Genomic DNA, 20,103 nt, shown 5'->3' on the forward strand with positions numbered 1-20,103 from the left:
CTCTGCTCCCCCAGATGCCCCCAGCCTGCACAAGCACAGTGTAATCTTTTGAAAACTGACTGAGGGTTAGAAGCACCAACCTCTGGCAGGCGCTAAGGAGCCCAGGCTTTGCAGCTGCAAAAGTGGTAGCAAGCATTAGTGCAATCATAAGGTGGGATGCCCCTTTGCTGCTCCATTTTCTGCACAACTCAGAAGAATTCGAAGGAGGAGTTTTACAAAATCTTCAAGCAACGCCCTGCGAAGCTGCAATGCATTGCGCGATAGGGACGGAGCAGGAGAGTGCCATATTTTCAAAGGTATGGCTCGCTCCTCCCCTTTCCCTTGCGCTGGCGCTGATTTCAGCTGCCGTGCGGCAGGCACACACCTTTGGGATAGGGTGAGTGCATGAATGTAGCATAGATTTTATACAGGAAATGTATCCTTCCTGTACAAAATACTATGCTAGGAAAAGCTTTTCCCACTTTGCATAAGTTGCATGGAAAGTCAGAAAAGGAAGGAGAAATTAAAGCATTTCTCCTTCCTTGCGCGTAGTTGAAAAGGGTGTAGTTTTAATAATAATATTAATAATAATAATTACATTTGTAAAGCGCCTGGCTACACTGTACTAGTGTGTCCCCGCGCTGTAGGACGGCCAAAACCAGAACCACTCAGCTGCTATTTCTACCCACCCGGCCAGAGCCTAGCCCCACCCTAATCTTTGGGAAACAAGTGAGTTTTCAGCTCCTTGTGAAATGCCAGCTCTGACTTCTCCAGCCGGAGCCTCAGAGGGAGTCTGTTCCACTGTTGAGCTGCCAGAACATGAAAGGAATACCCTCCCATTCTCACTCAGCTAACTTTTGGAACCTGAACCTGCCCCGTCCCACTAGATCTCAATTGACGGGTCGGGTGGTACGGGGTTAGCAGGTTATGAAGGTATGTGGGTCCTTTCCCTGTAAGATTCGGTGGCCAACTCAGAGGGCTTTGAATGTCACACGTTCCTTGATCGGAAGCCAATGCAATGAAGAAGCCCTCTTGGGCAGCATAAAGACCAGGCGGGCCACCGCATTTCATATGTGCTGCAATCTCTGAGTGCACTTAGCACTGGCTCCTAAATAGAGGACATTCCCATAGTCCAGCCTTGATGTTATTAATGCATGGACCATGGTCTTTCTGGCTGTCAATGGCAGTAAGCCAAATGTCTTCCTGAGGACTCTCATGCTAAACCCAATCTACTGTTTTTAGTAAATTGGTTTTAGCGTGAGAAACCTTGGGTGGTTGCATAGGAACATCCATGCACCAACCTTGGTTTGCCCCCATGGCACAAAGTAATGCGAAACAGCTCAAAGCGCTGCTTCACATTACTTTTATGTTATTTCCAGCACTAATTCATTTGGAAAAAAGATTTACCCCGTTTCGCATCACTTTTGTGACGCAAACATGGCGCAAAATGTTAGTAAATCTCCCCGAAATGTGCACTTTGCTGTTCATAATACAAATTGCAAATCGCTTTTGTGCACTGTGAACTTGTGAAAGTGAAGTCTTTTGCGCATGAGGTCCAAAGCATCTACTTGAGTGTGTGGTCTGTGCATTTAGTCTGCTGACCCACAGGTTGGCCAAAGATCTCAGCAGTGAGTGCCTACCTGACTTGTACCAATAAACATGTCTGCTAAACGATCAGTGGCCAGCCATAAATATATTCAGAAACATTTGTGCATGAGAGATCATTTTGCTGAGACTGGTAATGGCGTCTCTTTACCTGAAGGGGGCTCCATCTTGTAATTGTTCTCCTCGCACCAGCCGACTGGTCGAAGTCTGCAATCCAGGTAAAAGAGCCACTGGTCATAGGCGCCCGCCTCCTCCAGGCCCACATATCGAAGGCACAGCCTTCCCCCAACGTTCTCCGTCACACTGACGGGCCAGTACTGGAAGGGGTTCCCTGCATCCTGCAGCTCCATGAGGCAGCCGACAGTAACGAGGTCTACAGAGTTCTTCCCTCGCAGGGGCTGTTTGGACAAAATACAGATTCCACAGGTTACGCTTTAGCTGATTTTTTTCTTCAGTCCAATGAAATGCTACATTACACAGCACATTGTATACAAATCCCACCTCAAATGCATCTGCTTCAATGAAGTGAGAGGGTGATTAAATGCAGCACGAGTAGCTGTAGTACATTAGTAAAATAATGGGGAGAGGGACAAAAGCAAAACAATGCAAACCTCTGATCTGCTCTAACAAGAAAGGAACACAGCCTGCGCATAATGATTGCTGTTATGTGAATGAGGAACAAAGGCAGCTCTTCAAACTACTTAGACATAAAGCTGCTTAATTATTATTTGCATGTTTTCTGAGCATGTTAAACATGTTTAATCCGAGGGGGCGTGGCTAGCCGAGCAGCGAGATGGCCGCTCTCTGAGTGAGCTCCGCCGGCTGCTACGATTAATCCTTACATAATCCTGTTCCTGGCGACTGCAGACCCTCACTCCTTCGAGGTTCTGTTCCTTGGACCCGGGTGATCCTCTAGCCCAAGTTTGGAGCGCGGCGGCGGCTGCACCTGGAAGCGGGTCCGGACTCCGTTCTCGCCGGCCGGCGGGCAGGTCCGATCCCCAACCGGAAGTGCCTGTTGTTGAGAGCCGTGTAACACTGTGTGCCGCGGCTGCGGAGGCCCCAGCAGCTCGAGCACATCTTGCGGAGGGAGCTTGGCGCGCCGCTACCATAGAAACTGCTGGAGGTGGATTACAGCGGCTCCCCCACTGCAGCCTACGCCGATTCCGCCTGGCGCGAGGCTACGGGGAGATTGCTGAGACCGGCGCGGCCGGGTAAGGGCTGCCGCGCCGCTGAGAGGCGCTCCCGCGACCGCCGGAGGCGGCACTGGCATGAGCGGACCCCGGCGAGGGACGGAGGAGACACGCTGGCACCGACTGCGGCATCGCGGTAACTGAAGCGGAGGTGAGCGAGTGCTGCAGCGGAGCCGGGATGTTTTCAAAAAGATAATGGCACATACAGTTGTGTGGATGCGCCAGGCCCTTCCACTGCTCTGAAACTCGGCGGGGCTCGGCATCACGCGATTGGAGGGACACCTTGCCGCGCTGATCCCCAGAAACCCTCGAGCTGCACTTCAGTAACGGTGCGGGTAGATCCCCAACTACACTGCAGACGCCCGCCATTTTGTACCACGAGGCGGCCCTGGCCGCGAGCGGCAGCCTGAGACCTTCGCTGGGCACCAAGAGCAGTCCATGAAGCGGATTACATTCCACGCTGAGTTGCCATAGTCACGTCTGGCGCACACTGGTACCGCCTGAGAAACCGCGAGCTAGCAGGGCGCTTGGTGGCTGTGACGCAGTGAGGTGCTGCCCCATTACGTTGCCGGTGGACTCTCTAATCGTGAGGATGGGGAAAAACGACGTCAAGCAACCTAAACTGAGTTTTGACAATAGAAAACCACCGAAGACCACGACGGTGGAATCGGATGGGGGCGCAGCGTCATCACGGAGTGATGCCCCGGACATAGATTTCGGAGCCCTCATCATGGAGGTGAGAACCAGCCTAAAGAGCATTGATGCCAAGCTCGACAATATGGCGGCGCAACTCGAAACCGTGAAGACGAAAGTGGACACCCACGAGAAGAGGCTGGACTGTCTCGAGAATAGACAAACGGAATGTTGTGAATTCCAGCAACAGGCCAAGAGACACATCACGACGCTGGAGCGGGAAATTGACAGCTTGCGCGCCAAGTCGGACGATTTGGAAGCGCGCTCCAGAAGATCCAACGTTCGCATTACGGGCATTCCAGAAACTACGAACACAGGGAAAATGGAATCGTTTGTGTCAAACCTCCTCCATGAACTGTTCGATCCGGATCTGTCCCCGGTTTTCACGGTGGAGAGGGCGCACAGATCCCTTGGGAAAAAACCTCCGGTGGGCGCCCCACCGCGCCCAATTCTGGCCAAACTGCTCAATTACCAGGATAGAGATGTCATTCTACGCTTGGCGAGAGAAAAGGGTAAAATCATGCATCAGGGAAATCACATTTCCTTCTACCCGGATTTCACCCCTCTGGTGCAGGCGGCCCGTAAGGAATTTCTACCTGCAAAGAAGATCCTACTGCAAGCTGGGGTGCCCTACTCTCTCCTATACCCGGCGAAGTTGAAGGTTCAGCACGAAAACGCCTCTCACTTCTTCACTGACGCCAAATCTGCCCTCAGGTTCGCCAAACACATATGTGCTGGAGCCAGGAGAAAATCGCCTAGACTTGAGGAAGCCTCGGACCAGCTCAGTGACAATGATTGAAACCTCTACAACGCTTCCCAGGCACGGTGCCTAACATGCTTTTTGCCTTGGGGTTGGACGACCTAGATAGGTTACTCGAAAGGTTATGCTCCCACTGCACTGTCTCATCTGGGGTAAGTCATTGAGTCGCCTTTGCGCTAACTTTTGGCCGCAGCCTCCGCGCCTCTGCTGGGACATTGGCTGCCTCTGGCCCTTGTGGACTATGGGGTGGGGGCCACTGTCAGGACCCAGGAACTTGAAAATTTGACTGTAGCCACCCTGTGTACTCGGGGATGTTTGCCGAGCGCACCACGCCTCATGGGGTGCCTCCCTTTGTTGTTGTTGTTGGGGTATTTCCACGCAATGCGTGACTGCTTATGGGATATGTCACGACCTGATTGGGGGGTTGCTGAGGGAGGGGGTTGGGTGGGGGAAATTCAGAAGTTGCGAGTTTCTGTTTGTGTTTGGTGCGATGTACTACTACACATGCCTATGTATCTGAATGCTGAGTCTGCGGATGTGGCGTTTGGGTGCCTGAGGGGCCTTAAAGGGCGGGGATTGTGGGAGGGGGCTGGTTACAGTCGAGTACTTTAATGGGAGGTGTTAAACTCTGGACTTGGAACATTAGGGGCCTAGGGGACTTCAAGAAAGCTCGTTTACTGCATGGAATGTTGTCCAGACACAATGTGGATGTGTGCTTCCTTCAAGAAACCCATCTGAATGCCGCCCCCTCAGCTCGATTGAAAAATTCCAGATGGGCGCATGTTTATTCTTCCATTTATTCAAAGTATGCGAGGGGAGTTGCCATACTCATTCGTAGAGGGCTGGATTGGCGGGAGTACTCCCAGGTGCGAGATGAGGAGAGTAGATATATCCTGCTCCATGGGTCATTACAGGGGCGACCTATTGTACTAGCTGCAATTTATGGGCCCAATGTGGACGATCCTGATTTTTTTAGAAATGTTTGGGCGAAAATTGTGTTACTAGACTGTCAGTCGGTTGTGTTGGGAGGGGACTTCAACATTGTGCTGAATGATGACATGGATCGCAGAGGTGTAAGCAGGCCGCAGCACACTAGGGCGCGTCAGGCGATCTCTGATATTATGAGTGAGGGACTGCTGACTGATGTGTGGCGAGCTAGACACCCGGGAGCAAAATTGGGGACCTGCTACACCTACCATAAGGATGCATGGTCGCGGCTAGACTTCTGGTTGGTGTCCCCCGCAGTTGCGACATGGGTCTCGAATGTGGATATCATGGCTAGGTCATTGTCGGACCATGCTCCCTGTATGTTGGAATTACACCCCCCAGGAGCTCCACATAGGGCATTCCAGTGGCGACTTCCCCCGCACGTACTCACAGACCCTGTGTTCGTAGAAGAGATAAGGGAGGACATTAATAACTACTTTACTGAGAATGCTGGGTCTACCACATCTGAGGCGATTGTGTGGGATGCCTTTAAGGCTGTCATCAGGGGTCAATGTATTGCACGCAAAGCAGGAGTACTACGTACCATAAGAGATGAGCTGGCTAAAATTGAGGGGGAACTGAAAGCCCTAGATGTTGCGTTTAGTGCTGACCCGTCGTTGGCGACTGCGGGCGCTCTGAAATCCAAATTGCTGGCATTTAATGAGGAGGCGGAGCGGGAAGTGAGGTTTCTAGGGAGGCAAGCAGAAGCGCGCAGATATGGGGAAGGAGATAGACCTAGCAGGACCCTTGCCAGACTGATTGCTCCCCGCACACAATCAAATTATATACACACTATTTACGATGCCACTGGACGCCTTGTGACAGGCCAGGAAGCAGTGCTGGGCGCCTTCCCAGACTTCTATGCTACCCTGTACACCTCACGACAACCCACTACACCGGCGTCACTGCGAGACTTTCTTGACTCCATAGCGCTCGTATGGTTCAACAACAACCATAGGCAATACATGGACCTCACTGTCACAGTACAAGACATCGCCCAGGTGATTAAGAGTATGCCGGCCAATAAAGCTCCTGGCCCAGATGGCCTGACCACCTCCTTCTATAAAACATACGTTACTGAACTAGCGCCGAGACTGCACTCTGTCTTTGTCGAGGCTCTCGAATTAAATTCCCTTCCAGACTCCATGCGTGAGGCTCTAATTATCACGCTCCTCAAGCCGGATAAAGATGCACAGCAGCTGGACTCCTATAGGCCCCTGTCCCTTATAAACGTTGATGCTAAGATATACGCGAAAGTCATCGCAGATAGGTTACAGCCGATGCTGCCTATGATAGCACTCCCAGATCAATCAGGCTTCATACCTGGCCGCGCGACATCACATAATCTCAGGACGATTTTTTCGGTCCTCCACTATTTACACCCGTCGGTACAGGCGGCGGTGGTGTTTCTGGACGCCACCAAAGCCTTCGACTCATTAGAGTGGCCCTACCTCTTCAGTGTATTGGGGCGGATGGGCTTCAGTCTGAACTTCATGACCCTGATTAAGCTCCTATACCAGGAACCAAGAGCCCGGGTGAGCGTTAATGGTCTCGTCTCCAAGCCATTCAGTATTTCACGAGGCACTAGGCAGGGCTGTCCTCTGTCACCGCTCCTTTTTGCAATTGCAATGGAGCCGCTGGCGGCCAGAGTCAGACAACACCACACCGCCAGGGGCATTGGCTTTAGCGCTAGAAGCTTACTAATCTCGCTATATGCGGACGATGTCACACTGTACGTCCTGAATCCTAAAGATAACCTGAGCCCGCTACTCCGGGAATTTGTACGCTTTGAGGGCCTGGCGGGGATATCCATTAACTGGACGAAGTCAGTGGCCTTCCCCCTAACGGAAAGCACAGAACGCCCTGCTCCTGACTACCCCCTCAGATGGGAAACGGAAGCTGTCAAATATTTGGGCATCTGGATCAGCCGAGATGTGCAGGAGCTGTGGTCGTTGAACTTCGGTAGAGCGGTAGACTGGTTGGAGGGGAAGGTCGAGATCTGGAATAGACTACCGCTGTCCCTGGTCGCGAGAATTGCATTGACTAAAATGGTGGTCCTCCCTAAATTCTTGTATTTGTTTGTCAACGTACCGCTGCCTATGACAGCATACTTCCACGCCCGGGTCCGCTCACTGCTGCTTAAACTGATGTGGGCTGGAGGTCAGGCCAGAGTCTCCTGGGACCTACTCACGCTTCCGCTAAGACAAGGAGGTCTGGGTGCCCCAGATTTGAAACTCTACGCACTCTGTGCGCAAGCCCAATTCCTGCACTTCTGGGCGTTCCCTACCCCTTACCAGCCACATGTGGCGGTGGAACTAGCAGTGGTCGCCCCCTCGCCGTTGCGAGTGGCATTGTATGGTAAAGTTACTTGCCCGTCGTGTGAGGTGGACACGGTGGAAATGGTCCGCTGGTCCTGGCGCGAACTTCAGAGGCGAGCCGGTCTCTCCATGCTTTATGCGCCAGCTGTCCCCCTGAGGGGAAACCCGATGCTGCCTTGTCTGACGGCGAGAGGTGACGTCCTAACTATCCTTGGTAATCGGCTTCTCACCTTTGCTGACTTATATCCAGATGGCACTTTTTTCGAGCTGCCTGTTGATAGAGCGGACCAACCCTGCACATTCACTGACAAATTGCTATATCATTCCCTTAGGGAGTCTTGCAAGAAGATAGGGCCGTGCTTCCCGCAGGAGCCCTGCACGCTTGCCGCCCTTCAAAACTTGCTCTCGAGGCCTTCTCCCAAAAAGCTGGTGTCCAGGTTATATAATTGTATGCAGGAACAGGCACCAGTGACAGTGGCCACGGCCAAAACCGCTTGGACTGCGGACCTGGGGGACGAGATGCCGGACGACGCATGGGAGTATTGCTGTACGCAACTCACAGCCCTATCCCCGAATTATCGTCTGCGGCTCATCCACTTCAAATTCCTACACAGATATTACCGCACTCCGACACTATTACACCGAATGGGCATCCGGGAGGATGCCTCTTGCTGGAGATGTAGAGGTGAGGAAGCGTCCTTTATCCATATGGCCTGGACCTGCCCCAAGTTGACTACATACTGGGCAGAGGTCTTCGCGGCCATCAATCAAATCACCCAAAGGGAGGACTCACCGTCCCCACTGCTAGGTCTGCTGGGGTATGTTAAGGACACTGAGCCCTGCGACAGGAAACTGCATGCATTACTCCTATTATATGCCAAGAGACAGGTCGCTCTACAATGGGGCAGACCGGCCCCCCCCTCTCTCGAGAGCTGGATCAGAGACGTGACTTACGGCCACGCGCAATTGACACATTACTGGGAGACCATGCCCACCGCTTCCAGACCCACTGACATATGGGGCCCGTTTATACAGTGGACCTCAGCACGCACGAGCGCAGACACCCCACATGCCTCACGTGATACAAGTATTTCAGACGACATGGGCTGAGGGTGCGCAATGCGTAAGTTAATTGGGGTGGTCCCGAATTCCCGCGCTAACACTGGCACACCCTGCCTGGTCGCAAACTATGCGGCTGCTGCCCTCACTGACCCGGATCGAGTCCCTGGCCCCCCCGCGCCCCACTGGCAATCCTGTGTCCTTGACTTTGTCCCTGCCCCCCTGGCCCCCCCCCCGCCCGCCCACCCGCCCCGCGCCTATGCGTAAACAGACAAGATGAATTTACACTCTCGCCCTGGAAACAGCTGGCCCTTGACATGCATGTCCTGAGGCTGGCCCATGTGCCCTTTTTGTGGACTGACATGTTGTGTGGATGTTTTTTCCATGTACTTGCACCTCTGTTTGTAGTTTTTGACCTGGTTTGTTGGGGGGTTTGGTTGGGAGAAAAATGGTGCCGACGGACACATCCTTTTCAGGAACCGCAGTAGCGGGTGGTTCACCGCAACTTACTTAGGGGCGGCCTCACTGATTTTCCATATCTTTCAACTGTCGGGGGCACTGTACGAAAAGTAAGACCGTTTACCTGCTGAAGTTGTACTGCATAAGCTCAAATTTTATTGTATTTCATGCTTGCATCTGTCTGTTACACCCGGTTGGGTGATGGAACCTTATCTGTCTCTCAGAAAACTCTGTATGCGCTTCATGATAGCGGCCTGCCTCCGGGTTGTTGGCGTGACGCAGTGTGCAACTTCTCTTTCATTTGTTCAAAATAAATGTCTTACACCAAAAAAAAAAAAAAAAAAAAAAAAAAAAAAAAAAAAAAAAACATGTTTAATCCTGTTTTGAAAATCCCTTAAGGTTAAATTGAACAAATATGTATTTTATTGATGTAAAATACCTGTAATGAATTACACAATTAACCTACTCTATCAGCTGCTTGCCTGCTGTGGGATTCATGCTAAATGCCAAGCAGCACACACATTGGTGAATGTGGGAACAGCCAATAAACACTTTGATTTGATGCAACCTGAATAGTACTCTATGCAGCAGTTATGAAACATCAATATAGGCAAAGCAATGCATGACTGGAGTGTGGAATGCGTAGGGAGAGAGGCTAGAGGCACTTTAATCCAATTTTTGCAACATGTTGATAGCTGAGGGCGTTAAAGAATGCCTGATATGCCTAGTCGGCTGCACTAACAAAGGCACACTACTGACACATTTTAGCAAGAATTTCTCAACGCAAGTTGCGCTGGAGATACACAGCCCATCAGAATAAGAACCTAGGATTTCCTTAAACATTATGAAATGTGAACATATGACAGTTGTCTGGAAACCAAGGAGTTCTTGATTACTTATCTTCAACAGAGGCAGCTCCTCTGTTGGAGCGGAGGAGAGGCACCCTGATGGAGCAAGGATTTGCACGTTACGCGACTTGCTTGAATTCAACACCCTCGCATAATGTTTAACATAGTAACCAAGTTGTTTCATTTATTAATTTTGCACTTTTACACTACACGCGGGTGTCCCAGAGACGCTTGCCTATGTGTTTATTAATCCTAACTACGCTTGCAACTAACATGGTCGCTGCTATGCGGGATTTCAGTCTGCGCATGCGTCGGTCATACCCATGTGATGTGACGCACTCGCAGTTCTGGAGGGATTTTTCGCTCATGCGCAGTACTGCTAAATATGGCCGCTTTGTTCTAACATGCTCTTTGCTTGCCACCGCTGCTTTGGCTCAGCTGTTTATTTCTGCTTAACTCCTAATGCTATAGATATTATAAAGTATGGGGTGCAGTGAAGCCAGTCATGGTATACAGTGTATTCATTTTTTCTGTGTTTCTAAATTGTTTTCGCTTACTTTTCATGTAACATTCTCCGGGGGCCTGGGAGAGAGGTGCTACTCCATCTTGGAAGCTCGTATGGTACCAATCACGTGATGGGGGACAAAAGAGTCATACAGCAGTGGAACACAGCCAGCTGGCTGCCGAAGCTGAGATGCTCCTGGGAACCAACCTACGACCCAGCGAGAAGACACGAATCTACACCTATAATTGTAACAATGTAATACTTGCACTCTGTACGCTATTGTCTTCATATTCCTATGCCATGGGAACTGGAATGTAAGGGGTGGGTTCAAGAAATTGAATATTAATTGTGGGAACACCAAATTCTAGGAGGTGACAATGACCTAACCACCTCTCTTGTCCAATCCGAAGTTGGGAATCCTTTCACTTGCAACATTTGTGGGTGGTCTACTGACCCGAAAACAGTATAACTGGCCTAGGTTTAGCTAGAGAAATTGTCCGACTTGTCCGAATAGCTGACCTGTCACTGACCCTACGACTCTATAGGTGACTGATACAGTGAGCTGCGGAGCACTCTGTCCGTAATTTCCACACACTTAGTCTGGGGTGGAGAAACCTTTGAGTGCTGGCAAAGGACTTTGCTGGGAGATTCGAGCACCCCATCGGGGTTATTGGCAGATTCCTAGCAGAGAGGGCGTAGCGCAGGCATTGCATCCGAAGCTGCAGGTGTTGGTTGTACCCTTCCGTGAGCCCAGTCCTGATCCAATCCTGGGGTGATCCTGTCCTGACTGTCCATGAGCTGTACCTGCTCGCCTACTGGCAACCTAAGTCCTTAAGGGTCCTTTCCCGCCTTTCCCAACTGACCCGTGGCCAGGGATAGTCCTCATTCTGTCCTAGGTAAATATAAAATATATGTGGGTGTTTGTCTACCTAAATCTTTCTCTGCTTTTTCTTAATAAAGCAATCTTGCCTATTGAATTATCTCTGATCTTTGACCTTATGAAAGTATTTTTCTAGCATGTTCCTTATCTTCCCCTTACCCTTACTCAAACTCTAAATTGTTTTGCTTATCTAGTATGTTCCACTGTTACCCTTCCTATAGAAAATAACGCATCCTGAGATTATTGTTTCTTCTATATCGTTTAGTATACTCAAATCAGCATTTTAGTAGAATGTTCCCTTGTTCTTACCCAACCTTTAGTAACGTGAAACAATATTAGCGTGTTCCTTTTCTTTCCCATTTCCGTTATTTTTCCAAATGTTAGATGCTCCTTACCTTGATTCATAGTTATACTATTTTCCTAATCTTGGTCATTGATAGTCTGATCTGTGTAAACCTTATTATCATGGCATGTGATAATGAAAATTGACTAGATAAAGGTTTTTGAAACTTCTTGAGTGTGTGGTTATTACAAGGTATAAACAACATTCAAATGTATATGGTATTTTGTTTAGTATTATCTTCCTACCCCTGCTAGCTCCTGATCTGTCGTGATCATAGGTACCTGTTCTCAAGGATTGGTAAGTCAGGTACACGTAAATAAATAGACAGGAAAACCCGAATTACTGATAGCGGTGTGTAGGTTACCTGATTTATGAAATAAGTGATAAAACACGTTATGGACCCAGTAGTGCATATTTGGTAAATCAGAGTCGGCTGACCTCCGCGCTCTATCAGTAATTTTCTGGTAGCAGAGCTATGGTTAGGACTAGTTAAGATAGGTAGATAAGATATTTGCTGATGAAACCGTGAAAAATAAAATGTGCTGCTAAAAAAATACAATTTTCTTTCAGTTATCGATCGATCTAAATGCTAGTGTTTTGAAATGTTATAAAATATTATTTTATGAAATGCTGCTATATTATTGAATGTGATTAACAAATTGTTAGTGATTGTTCTATGTTGTCTGGAATCCCCGGGGAATAGAATAGCGGGTGGTGAGCAGAATCCACTCGGCTGTGAGGTCACTTGCTGTGAGGAAGATTAGTGCATGGTTAGGCAGAACCGGAAGCGCTAATTAGGATTTTCTGAATGAATAGTTGAATAAATGATAGCAACGAGTTCGCTAATGAAACTTCAGTTGTGATATTACCTAGTAAGGGTCACACGAGGAAGGAGTAGTAGGTTTATCGGAGCTTGAGTGATAGCAAAGGAGTGCCTTGGTGAAACATTTGACTTAGTATATATCCCGGAAAGACTGGATGAGTCAAAGAAGTAACAGGTTCTCTAATGCTTGTGTGAAAGGGTAGGCAGAAGGGTCTATCTGTAGTGTATGAAAAGTAGACAGAAGAGGTTTACTTGCAGTGAAACAAAACTTTCTTTCTTTTAGACACTCGAGCACAGTGGCGAATGTTATACGTTGTCAACTAAATTGAGCACTTGCACTTTAAGAAAAATGCAAAGTTTCCGTTACCTTGTGAAGGAGGGAGTCGGTCGCGAAGCTGCGCTGACGTCACTCCGTGCCGCGCTGGTATTGGTTGAAACAGCGGGCGTGTAACGAAGCTGGTATTGTAAAGGAGGGGTGAATGCCGGAGCGTGAGACCGCGTCTCGCGAAAAGGCCGCGCACCCATTGGTCGAGAAAATTTGCAATCCTCGTGTTGATTGGTTATTGAAAAGTTATAAGGCACCCTAGTATTGGAAGAGGATTTGTAAACAAAGGTCGTAGTTAACCACGGAGTTTCTGGTTACACAGTCTATGTGGTATCCTGAATTCTTACCTGATCCACAACATTTAGGTTTTCGTAAAGATCAGATGCTAGGAAGCAGACCATACAATATGTACGGGAACAAGAGGAAAATGTAATTTGCTGACAAAATCAAGAATTACTTCAAGAAAGACAAGCCCATTAGAACTAGAGAAGTTGTAATCATTCCACCACCTAATACTCCCGCATCATTTATGATGTTTGATAAAGGTTATCATACATGCGTATGGTTGGAGAATTGGGTAAAGTATACCCAAGATGATGGAATCCTAGCTGTTGGACCTAGATTACCCAAGTCTACATAAGGTAGCTTGGCACAGTAGTGGCTACAGCTAACTCAAGGCGTTGGTTAAGTACTTACAAGTCTCACTCACAGTAACTCAGTGATGAACCACTAAAACAAAAGACACAACACCAATGTTTGGAAAAATACCGTTACCTTTATAAAAATAATATGACTCTTTGGATTCAATTTATACCGGATACGACATCAGTTACTCTTAGAAATAATCATTACACTTTTGTCTGCGAAAAACAATACATGTCACTCCTCTTTGCTGTGGAGAAATTACAGTATAACACATCTATTGTCAAGGATTCAGTAATGAGTAAAGGAAACTCTTTTGGAATTAACAGGATCCTATAAGGTTCACACAAAGCAGGGTTACTTTACATTAATACACAATGTCAGCAATACTTCACCAATTGAACCTGCCAATTCACTGGTTATTCTATCACATACAGGGCTATGATCTCTATCCCCTTATCTACTATGTCATAGTTTAGAATTAAAGATGACCAAAAGTGATCAGGGTCCCCCCCTGTTTGTCGCTAGAACTGATAAGGTTTCTTTTAACTTACTCACTAGTGCCCAGCACTTTCCTTCCTCACCCCCACTCTCCTTACTGTCTTAGTGGCAGGTACGCCACAGTCCACAGGTCTCTAGTTGGTACCCGACTCCTGGGCTTCCCCAACCAGCTGCTTTCCTGTTGCTGGCGTGGGGGGGGAAAAACTTGTTGACTTCCTCAGCCCCAAGCGCGCTTCCACTTAATAGCGCTGAGCAAGGGGGCCTTGTTACAGATCAGCGCGATGACTCGTTTATTAGCAGGGCGCTAGGGGAAGGGGGCCGGTCAGTCTTCTTCTCCTCAGGCGCTGGCTCCACAGTTAGCGCTCGAGCGCAGGGGACTAATACAGCCGAGGCGGCGCTCCGGGAATCCTTCCGGTGTCTCCTCAGACAAGCCGATGATCGCGCTGAACCTCTGGGCATGCGCGTTGCTCCTCGATGGCTCCGCCTTCGCTCCCGCCTCCTCTAGCGGCCGCTGCTCACCTTAGGGTCGCTACTCTCCTGGGCCTGCCTCCGCAGCAGTGAACTCGCGGGGGACATGCGCGGAAGCGCTTTCTTCGTCAATTTACCGCGGCCGGTGCCCCCGGGGTCCTACAGCCGATCGTAGCAGCGCCGCTGCTCCTCCTCAGTCACTTCCCACTCCGGCTTCTCAGGAAGGATGTGCACACACGGCGCCCTCGCTCCTCAGGTCACAACAGGCTTCACGGTTCCCCGACCTCACCAGGGCACGTCAAGGGGTCCACAGCTGTTTCGTCACACTGGTAGGTGCAGCGCTGGGCAGGGGATGTGGGAATGATCTTCAGACAGAGTGTCCTGTCAGCTTCCACTGGGGTGCAGGTTGAGAAGGGTCTCCCTTCACACTCAGATGGCTGTTCTTCTCAGCAATTGTTGTATGGGGAGGGATTGGTCAGAGGCTGAAGGGGGAACAACCCTCTGAAGAAACTGTCAGCCTCAGAGACAAACTAGCTGCTCTCAGTGTGTCCACCTCCTCTCACCACTGCCTCACTCCTCCACTCTTGGGTCAGCACAAAATGGCTGCTGGTCACTGGCCTTATATAGGGTGGCCTGAGACCTGCAGAAGTCTCTAGTCAATTCTAGAAAGTTCCCTAATGTTATCCTATGGACCTGTCCTCCAGTAGTGTCCGTTATGGCAGTTGGTGGACACCATCTTAGGTTTCTGGAGATCCCTAGATTTTCAAGGGGGCTGACTAGGCCTCACAGGTTATGAGGGAAAAATGGCGTCATCGCCAAGGAACACCTAGCCCCCTGACAGCATTAAAAAATTCCTGATGGACATATGTAAAAATAAAAATAGAAACTCTGGGAGGCTAAGGGGGACAAAAATAAATAATAATGGTTAGAGTCTCCCCAGAAGCAGACAGGTCTAACACGCGTCCCCCCCAGCTGAAAGTGGAGAGAACTACCCAACCCCTTGGGAGTCCTCATCACTAAGGCGGAAATACCTGGATAGACCGTCTGCGTTGGCATGGTCCGTCCCAGGTCGGTGTTCCACCCTAAAGTCCATTCCCTGTAGGGAGATGGACCACCTTAGCAACTTGGGATTCTCCCCCTTCATTTGCATCAGCCAACGAAGGGGGCGATGGTCAGTCTGAACTAGGAAGTGCGAGCCAAACAAGTATGGCCGCAGCTTCTTCAGAGCCCAAACCACCGCAAAGGCTTCTCTCTCAATTGTACTCCACCTCCTTTCCCTGGGGAGTAGCCTCCTGGACAGGACGACCACTGGTTGATCCAAGCCCTCATCATTTAGCTGCGATAACACTGCCCCAATGCCATGTTCTGACGCATCTGTTTGGACAATGAATTCTCTAGCAAAATCAGGGGCCTTGAGAATGGGAGCGGAACACAATGCTTGTTTCAAGGTCATGAAGGCTCGCTGGCAAGCCTCCGTCCAGACTACCCGTCGGGGTTGCTTCTTGGAAGTAAGTTCAGTGAGGGGTGCCACGATAGTGCCATACCCCTTCACGAAGCGACGGTAGTATCCAGTGAGGCCCAGGAAGGCTCGGACCTCTGTTTGAGTCTTGGGGGGCTCCCAGGCGATGATAGCCTCAATCTTTGCCTGGAGGGGCTGCACCGTCCCTCTGCCCACCAAGTGACCTAGGTACACCACCGACCCCTGTCCGATCTGACACTTGCTGGCCTTGATTGTCAAGCCAGCCTGTTGCAGGGCATGAAGAACAGCTTGCAGGTGCTGTTAATGGTCCTCCCAGCTGCTACTGAAGACAGCAATGTCGTCCAGGTATGCAGCAGAAAAAGCTTCCATTCCAGAAAGGACCCTGTTCACCAGCCGCTGAAAAGTGGCAGGGGCATTCTTTAGCCCAAAGGGCATCACACGAAATTGGTAGTGTCCCTGAGGTGTAGAGAAGGCTGACCTTTCCTTCGCCTCCTCGGTAAGGGAAATCTTCCAGTACCCTGAAGTTAGGTCAAAGTTACTTAAGTATTGAGCAGCTCCCAGCCGGTCAATAAGCTCATCCGCCCGTGGGATGGGATGTGCATCAGTTTTGGTTACTGAGTTCAAGCCTCGGTAGTCCACACAGAATCTCAATTCAGGTGTGGTGCCTGGTGGGGCAGCTTTTGGTACCAGAACCACCGGGCTAGACCAAGGGCTTCCAGAAGGTTCAATCACTCCCAGTTCCAGCATCTTGGCAACTTCACTCTTGATGCTGGCCTTCACCTTGTCCGACAGCCGGTAGATTTTAGACTTCACAGGTGGGCTGTCTCCTGTGTCCACATCATGGGTACACAGGTGGGTCCTACCTGGGACAAGGGAGAACAGAGAAGAAAATTGCTCCAGGATCTGGCGGCAATCACTCTGCTGTTCAGGAGTTAGGGATGGCGAGAGAATGACTCCCTCCACCGACCCATCCTTTTCTTGGGACGAGAGAAGATCAGGGAGAGGTTCACTTTCTTCTTCCTCTGCTCCATCGGTTACCATCATTAAGACAACCTCGGGCCTCTCATGATGTGGCTTGAGGCGATTGGCATGCAGCACCCTGTGGGGCTGCCTCGGGGTCTTAAGATCCACCAAGTAGGTGGACTTCCCCTTCTTCTCCAAAACCTCAAAGGGGCCTGTCCAACGGTCCTGGAGGGCATTTAGCTCTCCAGGTTCCATCACCCACACTTTCTGTCCAGGCTCCAGTTCCACTGGGTGAGCGTTGTGGTCATACCACTCTTTCATAACTGCTTGGCTGGCCTCCAAGTTGTCTTAAGCTTGCTTCCACAACTTAGCCATTTGGCTCCGGAAGGCCAGCATGTAGCTCACCACGTCCTGGGGAAGCTTCCTGGGAGTCCGTTCCCATCCGTCTTTCACCAGGCTGAGAGGTCCCCGTACAGGGTGCCCGTACAAAAGTTCGAAGGGGCTGAAGCCCACTCCCTTTTGCGGCACTTCCCTGTAGGAAAACAAGAGACAGGGTAGGAGGACGTCCCATTTCCTCCGCAGGCTCTCAGGTAGACTCCGTATCATACCTTTCAAGGTTTTGTTAAACCTTTCCACAAGACCATTGGTTTGTGGGTGATAAGGAGTGGTAAACCGATAGGTAACTCCGCACTCCTTCCACATAGCCCGCATGTACGCTGAAAGGAAGTTAGTCCCCCTGTCGGACACAACCTCCTTGGGGAAACCCACTCGGGTGAAGATCCCCATCAGGGCCCTTGCCACCACAGGTGCAGTGATGGTCCTCAGAGGTATTGCCTCTGGGTACCGTGTGGCATGATCCACCAGAACCAGTATGAACCGGTGACCAGCTGAAGTTGGTGGATCCAATGGCCCCACAATGTCGATGCCCACCCTTTCAAAGGGGGTGCTAACGACAGGTAGTGGTTCCAGGGGAGCTTTTAGCTTCACCCCTGTTTTCCCACTGGCTTGGAAAGACACACACGTCCGACAATATGTATCGGACGCCACTTTCATTCGAGGCCAGTAGAAGTGGGGGACAAGCCGGGCAAAGGTCTTGTCCTGTCCTAGGTGTCCTGCCAATGGTATCTCATGAGCCAGTTCCAGTAGAAAGGCTCTAAAGCATTGAGGGACCACCAAGGCTCTGGCTGAACCATGGCCAGGGGCCTTGGGCTCACTGTAGAGGAGTCCATCCTCCCAGTAAATCCGGTAGCTCCCTTCAATGTTTCCTGCTGCCTGGGCGTTGGCCTGTTGCCGCAGCCCCTCGAGAGTAGGACACTCTTTCTGAGCTTCACAGAATTCTTCCCGGGAAGGACCTCCCTCCACATGCCATTCAGTAGGGATGGGTAGGTTTTCCAGGGAAGCAACATTCTCCCCTGTGGACTCCAGATCCACCTCCGCAGGTGGTCCATCTGTCTCACGAGGTGGAGATGTCGAGGCAGGGTCCTCCGGCCTCCTGTCCTTCTCCTCTCTGGCAGCCGGCTGGGCCATTGTTCCAGGCTCCAGCGTAAGTGAACTCCCCCTTCGGGCAGTCGCTGACCTTGTGCTGACACAAGTCCAGTCAGGGGGTCCCAGCATCTCAGAGTGAGTCTGGTACTCCACCCTCCTCCAAGCATTGTGCTCCATATCATTCCCTAACAGGCAGTCAACAGGCACGGCAGGGCTTACGGCAACTCGAAGTGGACCTGCAACCCCTCCCCACTCAAAGGGAACCTCAGCCACCGGGTAGTGGCCCAATCTGCCGTCAGCCATTACGGCGGGATGGAGTACATCTGGGATGACCTGCTCTGGAGACACCAGCTGACTCCTTACCATAGTCATGCTGGCTCCTGTGTCTCTCAGAGCCTCCCCTCTACGGCCATTGATGGTGACCCACTGCTCATACTTAGTAGTATTAGAGGGCAGTTGGGTCTTTGGAACCATCTCCTTATCTCCCAGGGACACTAAAGTGACACCCGCCCGCTCCCCTCCATTAACCAAAGGCATCTCCTCCCCGAGCACTACACTAGTGATTCCCGGGGCTTTTCCTCCAGTGGGAGGGGGTGGTCTTTTTGGGCATCTCACATCTCCTTTATAGTGTCCCACACCACCACACTCAAAACAATGAACAACCCTTGACTGCTGGCTTTGGCCAGGGGTAGGGTTGCGAGGGGGGTTACTCTTAGGGATGAATCCTCTGCCCCTTCCTTGCGAAGTATTTTGTGGCCCTTTTGAGAACTCCCTCTTAGTTTCCCCTCCCTCTTTCTTCTGGGGGGCGCCCTGTCCATGCTTCTGGGAATCCCCTCCAGTCCCCTTAGTCGACACCCGGGTACTAACCCAGATGTCCGCCTCCTCAGCAAGCTTCCTGGGGCTGGTCAGCTTGCTGTCCACCAGATGCTGTCTTAGTTCGGGAAGACACTTCTCGAGTAGGTGTTCCTTGAGTATGAGGTCATATAGTCCCTCATAGTCTCCTACTTCGCTGCCTCTTACCCAACCCTCCAGGGCCTTCCTGGAGTAGTCCAAAAAATCTACCCAGTTTTGCGTGCCTAGCTTGTAGCTGCCCCGGAACTTTTGCCTATATTTCTCAGGGGTCAACCCAAACTTCCTGAGCAGCGCTGACTTCATAGCCGGGTAGTAGGTCTGTTCACTCTGATCTAGGGCCAACAAAGTATCCCTGCCAGTGGGGGGCATGTATTTATATAACCCACCCCCCCAGTGGACTTCCAGAATCCCATGGGCCCTCAGTGAGACCTCGTAGGCGGCTAGCCATTTGGCAATGTCATCACTGGGTACATAGCATGCCATAATATCTTTTGGTAGGTACGGTCTGGGTTCTCTGGTGTTGGTCTGGATATCGCTGCCACCATTCTCTGGTTTGGGGGTTCGTAGATTTAGGGCTTGTAAATCCATCTCTTTGATGGTCCGCTCATGCTCCAACCTCTTTTCCTCCCTCACCATGTCCATCCTGGCTAGTTCTATTCTCATCCTCCTCTCTTCCCTCCTATCTTCTAACTCGGCGTCGGTCAGGCCCCTCTCTGAAACACTACTGCCCACTCTGGAAGGTGTCCTAGGACCTGTTACAAGGTTCTCCCCTCCTGACTGGTACAGTGTTGCGGTCTCCAGGACAGTGTCCTTGTCACTCCCCTCAGGATCTACCTCCTCCCCGGAATGAGCCTCTACCCATGCCCGGATACTGGTCAGCAGCTCAACTTTCCTGGCGCCTTTCTTGAAAAACACCCCCTGCTGCTGACACCATTCCT

General features: G+C 50.6%; 1 protein-coding gene across 3 annotated transcripts in view; it reads right to left on the bottom strand.

The window, feature by feature from the left end:
• The window catches only part of SFMBT2 (Scm like with four mbt domains 2), a 916,952-nt gene that overhangs the window by 365,173 nt on the left and 531,676 nt on the right, over positions 1-20,103 (bottom strand). For all 3 annotated transcript variants that reach the window (XM_086918957.1, XM_086918956.1, XM_086918958.1), the window contains one exon: positions 1,736-1,982. In XM_086918957.1, the coding sequence (XP_086775083.1) occupies positions 1,736-1,982 (247 nt within the window). The remainder of the gene's footprint in view (positions 1-1,735; positions 1,983-20,103) is intronic.

Source organism: Lissotriton vulgaris, chromosome 1_1, assembly GCF_964263255.1.
Source record: "Lissotriton vulgaris chromosome 1_1, aLisVul1.2, whole genome shotgun sequence".
Lineage (NCBI taxonomy): Eukaryota > Metazoa > Chordata > Amphibia > Caudata > Salamandridae > Lissotriton > Lissotriton vulgaris.